This window comes from Atta colombica, unplaced genomic scaffold, assembly GCF_001594045.1.
Source record: "Atta colombica isolate Treedump-2 unplaced genomic scaffold, Acol1.0 scaffold65, whole genome shotgun sequence".
In the NCBI taxonomy this organism is placed as follows: Eukaryota; Metazoa; Arthropoda; class Insecta; order Hymenoptera; family Formicidae; genus Atta; species Atta colombica.
The window spans coordinates 323,067-329,108 of NW_017259556.1; the positions used below are offsets into that span (position 1 = coordinate 323,067).

The following is a 6,042-nucleotide window of genomic DNA, read 5'->3' on the forward strand; positions in this document are numbered from 1 at the left end:
TTTTCTAGATTTTATTTTCTTGGTCACGATTATTGTAATATTCAAAAAGAAAAAGCAATTAAATTTCGACTTATACGATATCGAATAATATTTTGTATATGGTACAGCACATTTTATTCAAGGGACATCCTATAGGAACATCTTTAGGAGTGCAATCCACTTCACGCTGCAAGTGTTTTGAAACATTCTTTCATTGGTCAATTCGTAAAATTTTATTTTTTGATTGGTCAATTAAGTATTTGCAGCGTTAAGTGGATCACACCCTAGGATACCTCTTGGAGACCTATGTGAGTATTATATATATATATATTCAGTCTTTATAATAGCACTGATAAATAAACTTTCATTGTTTAACATATATATCATCCAGAATTTAAATTGCGTTGCTAATGGCACACATACGAACAACAATTAAAATAATATTAACTTACTGTTATTATTTAATTATGTATTCCGCTATAATATTGTTTAGAAATGTAATAAAAATGATTATTTCTAGAATATCATGAATGACAAAAAATCATTCGTGCTTTGCGATAAAAATCGAAAAAATTATCGGAAAAAATTTTAATCGTAAATTTGTAACAAATGGAATGCATTCTAATGGCAAGATAACATTTTTCAGATATGGAAGCAATGATCTTTACATTACATTTTAATTTACGATTTTGAATATGATTTTGAATTTGAAGCGAGATTGGCGTGCAAAAAAGTGCTCTTCCATCAACGCGCCATCCCACAAGTCGACCGTTGCAATGACAAAACTACGAATTGGGCTATGAATTGATTTCTCATCCACCCTATTCTCCGGATTTGGCCCCGTGTGACTTCTTTCTGTTCCCAAACTTAAAAACTTGACTCGGTGGGAAGAAATTCTCGTCAAATGAGGAAGCCATCAATGAGTATTTTGCAGACTTTGAGACAGCTTACTTCAAATGACTACCAAACGTGAACTATGCGTTCTTTCTGGCTGAAATTTGGTTTGAAAGGGTTCGAAGAGTGGATCTTTCGAGATGTCGCGTCATCAAATGGATTGTAGCGCCATTTCATGGAAATTTACCAAACTTATCAAACGATCCACGTACATAAATACGAGTTTTGAAAAAGTCAGTCTGTTAATTTCTTAAAACCTATATACGTAAAAGTAAATATACATATAACTGATTCTTCAATAATTTCCTAACAAAAGCCTTAAGTTGCATTATTCATATAATTAATTTTATATTTTGATGTATTCTTGTTTCTTGATATTGCATTAAATATGTCGTAAGAATAAAATTTACAATTTTGTATAAATTTACGATGATATTTTATCTTCTACTCTATCTAAATTAATATTGACATTAGAATTGAAAAAACGTAAAATTTTATGGATATTTCCAAAAGCAATTATAAACAGTTGTGATATTTTCGCTGATAATATTAGATTAACGTTTATTAAAAATTGCTTGTATGACGCAATATTTGTAGCATATGATTTATTTGATTTCGGCTTTTTATCAATAATATATGTATTGTGAACGTCTGATTGAAATATAATGCTGTAGAAGATTAAGAGGATATAGAAAGGATTTTTCTGTTTTTCATCATTTTTGCAATTGTTTTTACATTGTAATCGATTAACGTTATGGTTTTTTGATTTAATGTTAATTAAGGTCCATTTATTCGCTGGGTGAATCACTACTCGTCGCACTCATTTGTAGATCGTTCAGTTCCGCTGGTGATGGTAGCAGGAAGCTTGGTCTCCTAGATAGTTCTTCTTCATACAGGCTAGAAGTGCTTCTCGGTCTTGAAATCAAACTCCAAGGATCTGGTGATATTACGACGGAGTTGTCCTGTAATTTTCCTGATTTTATATTTGTAAGTTTGGGTAATTTTTATACATAAAAATATAATTATAAAATTACATAAATGTTAACATTTTTGGAAAGAAGAAGCTTCAAAGAAAACTAATTTAAGGTCGGTATTCATAGTCGATTCTTATATTTGAGAATATCTTAAATACAATCTTAAGATATTGTAAGCAATCAGAGAGTTGCATTAGTATTTTAAGACATTACCCAGCAAATGAGAATGGATTGAAATGAATTGAAATAGATCCAGATTTTCAGAAATATTGATTCACGAATATTAAAATGAGTGCTTTTCAATTCTGAATGCATTTTTATTCATTTATAGGAATTGCAGTGGAGAGCATATGTCTATTTGCTTTTTCAATCCAAAAATAATATTAGCTTTTTCTGTGCACAACACACATTGTGAATATTCAATTCAAAATTTTGAATAGGAAATGCAGTTTTTCAATCCAATTGCATCCAATTGAATCCAATTAGATCCAAAAAAGGATTCGCTATTTAAAATACGCATTCGGATAGAAAACAATTTCAATCCATTTTAATCCATTCTCATTTGCTGGGCATTTAAGATGATCTTAAAATAAGATTAATATTCATAGTCTATTCTTATTTTAAAACCACTAAAAAAGACACTAAAAAATAGCGATGTCTATGTAATTCTCATTATGTTGTAATGTTAACATCAATATGATATGGATTTAATACTATGATGTTAATACAAATACCAGATTTAAAATTCACATCGTATTGATTAATATTAATACCAACTTAGCAAGAATTATGTAAACACCGCATGGATGTTAAATCCATACATAGAGATGTTAAATCCACCGATATTTTTTAAGTAATATCTTAAGATGGTAATGTGTTTCCTGATTGGTTCATAACATTTTAAGATTGTACTTAAAACTATATTTAAGATAATTTTAAATATAAGACTTGACTATGGCCAGTATTCATAGTCCGTTCTTATTTTGACATCGCTTTAAGGATTGTCGCACACAAAATTCCGTAACAGTATGCATAAAGTGTAAACTTAAGCCGATAATCAATCAGGATATTGCTTTAGATTACGTACATCTAATGGAAATGGAAATAACAGTAAATTTATCCATAACCTCGCAATAAGATGAATCGATTGAAATTCATCTTATTTATGGATAAGTTTACTGCTATTTCTATTTCCGTTAGAGATAGCCATAGCATCTAAAGCAGTATTCTAATTGGCTCATCAGCTTAAGTTCATGTTTTAAGGTTACTGTTACAGAAATTTTGTCTGCAGCAGCCCTAAGTAATGTCTTAAAATGCTAATACGGCCCTCTGATTGGTTCGTGACATCTTAAGATTGTATTTGACGATCTCGAATATAAGAATCTATGAATACCGTCTATATGAATACCAGTCCAAGCGACCTTCAAGTAATTAAAAGATAGTATCTTTAAAGGGAGAAAGTTAAGTCAAAGATCAATCTTTAAGTAATTAAGCGTGATTTCGACAAGTTTGAATAATTATTTTAATGCGAGAGAGAGAGAGAGAGAGAGAGAGAGAGAGAGAATCTACCATCAGTAAATGCTTGGCAGTCGGTGGCAGAGGTGGTTGTAGGAGAGCCACGTCAGTGAGATTACATCTCAGTGATGCAGCCGAAGCTGCCATGGGTGGATCCGGCGGCGAGGGGAGATTCATTGGCGGTTCATATAGAGATAGTCGAACGTTCTGCATCGAACCAGTCGCAGTGGATCCAAGGATCCATCGGGCTATGCTTTCACAGCAGCCGCAACACACGTCCGACATCCCTTGTCGCAACCCTCTGTGCAGAAGAAGGAATAGAGCCGGGTTTATGAAGGCGTGCACATACGCGATGTGTAGGGTCACCTGATACAACAAACCGCGAAATCCAATGATTTAGATACGATGTACAGTTTGCATCGTGCTGCTGCAAACATAAATCTAAAGCTAATTCAAAATTGCATGATAACGTGTTTGTGAAAAAATAGAAAAAAAATAAAATTATATAAAGAAATTATATAGAAAGAAATTATATAAAGAATCTGCACTTCTTTTTAAATATGAAAATAAAATTATGATGTAATTAGTTTATCCCATAAGAATAATGAAAAACATTAATTTTTTATTATTTGTATGATTTTGAAAAATATTAGTTTAATTTGTATGGATAATTTAAGGATATCTATTTAAATTGAGGAAAGATTATATTTAAAAATATTTATATTTAAAAAAACAAATATACAATTAAAAACGCAGTTATCAATGAGTAGAAATATTCAAACTTACAAATATTAATTAGAAGCAAAAAAAAAAAATTTACGTTTCAGCTTTTTTTTCCAAACCATCTTCAAAAAGTTAATATATGTTATACCAAGAAATTCATCACTGTCGATCTAAAGATAGATAACTTCTATGACATAAAAGATGTCATATGTTGGAAATTACCAGAATCAATCCAGTAGATATAGATATCCACATCACAGCTAACACAAATAATAGTCAAAAATAGCTCACATGGAAACCTATACAATATATAATTATTCATGGAAATCATAAATTGTCATAGAAAATATGAAAAAGGTATATGTGTGTGTAATATATATATATTCTGCTGGTCCATCTTTTTCGACATTGAATTTTTTCTGCGATAATTCCCTCAAAATGGTTCCAATTCACAAAAAAATAATTTCTGTCTTTCAGCTCGGTCAGACAAGAAGAGAATCGACAGCTCATTGAACATTTGAGTTCCTTTTTATTACACTTTCAACATTGTTTTGGTTTTTAAGTATATTTTCCACAAAAATTAATCTAAAGGAGTTTTTTCTTTTTTTTTAGCATGTGTGTTTTTTTTCTGCATCGTTTAAGACCTTACACGTTTCATTTAAACAATTAGGTGCATTGTTAATGATTAAAAAATAAAAATAAATAAATAGTGTAACTCCGGTATATCCGCCGACGGATCTTTTTTGACATTTGATTATTTTTTTTAGGGCACCACCTAAAATTATGTTCCAATATATATATATATATATTGGAACATAATTTTAATATAATTGTTATAAAATATATATAAAGGAAAGACTCAATAAATATGAATAAATGAATTATAAATGAACGGATTACAAGCTAAATATACGAGATAAATAATACTTGTAAAATTTTAGATTATAAGAATAGAAATTGTGCTGATTAACAAATGAAAATCTGTCTGAAAAATGTATTTTTTAAAAATTAATTTATTGATTTTTTAATAATTTATATATTATAAAATATAACGATAATATAATAATATTTACGTTAACTTAACTGTAAAATTAATTTTTTTCTAACAATTGCAATGATTTCAAAAGGATTTCTTTTTTAGTATCTGGAAACTGTTTGCGATAGTTGCTAACAACTTTTAATAAAAATTGTTTTTGTTTCATTTGTTATAATATTACTGTAACTGATAATTAGCTTTATTCCTCGTTCTGGTATGTTATTAACAACTTTTAAATTCTTAACAATATGGAGTTTTTTTTTTAAATGATCGTTTATAGATCAAGTTAAAGGATCAATTTATAAAAAATTAGGATTTATAATAAACCTTAGAAAAAATGTTAGAAGAAACAAATTATTTATCTAGTGATGTATTGATTACTGATGTCCCCAGATTACTGAAAAAAACCCTGATTTTTTACAAATTGGTCCTTCAATTTGGTCTCAAATGAACATTAAAAAAAAAATTTCATATTGTTTTAAGAATTTAAAAGTTATTAATGACACAGCAAAACAGGGAATAAAATAATTATCAATTACAGCAATATTATAACAAAAGATGAGAAATAAAAGCAATTTTTATTAAAAGTTGTTAGTGACTATCGCAAACAGTTTCCAGATGCTACTCGTAAAAAAGAAACTCTTTTGAAATCATTACAGTTATTAGAAAATTAATTTTACAGCTAAGTTAATTATTTTATATTTATTATCATTGCATTTTATAAATTATAAACAAATCAATAAAGGATTCACCATTGATAGTTTTTAAATTTTCATTGTATCCGTTATTCTTTGTTCGTTAATTTAAGATTGTATCTCTGCGTTGTAACACTGAAAAAGGCTTTGTAAGTCAAAACGTTTGTTAATTATATTAATGTAAAGTTAATTTAATTATCTCGAAATAAATCATGACATTGTGTTG

At 28.7% G+C, this 6,042-nt stretch overlaps 1 protein-coding gene across 1 annotated transcript in view; it reads right to left on the reverse strand.

Moving 5' to 3' along the window:
* Positions 1–1,528: 1,528 nt before the first annotated feature.
* Positions 1,529–6,042, reverse strand: part of LOC108692207 — a 39,865-nt gene continuing 35,351 nt past the window's right edge. Inside the window, exons 6-7 of the mRNA XM_018200371.1 lie at positions 3,406–3,728; positions 1,529–1,812 (exon numbers count right to left, since the gene is read on the reverse strand). Of these exons, the coding sequence (XP_018055860.1) occupies positions 1,662–1,812; positions 3,406–3,728 (474 nt within the window). The 3' untranslated portion in view covers positions 1,529–1,661. The remainder of the gene's footprint in view (positions 1,813–3,405; positions 3,729–6,042) is intronic.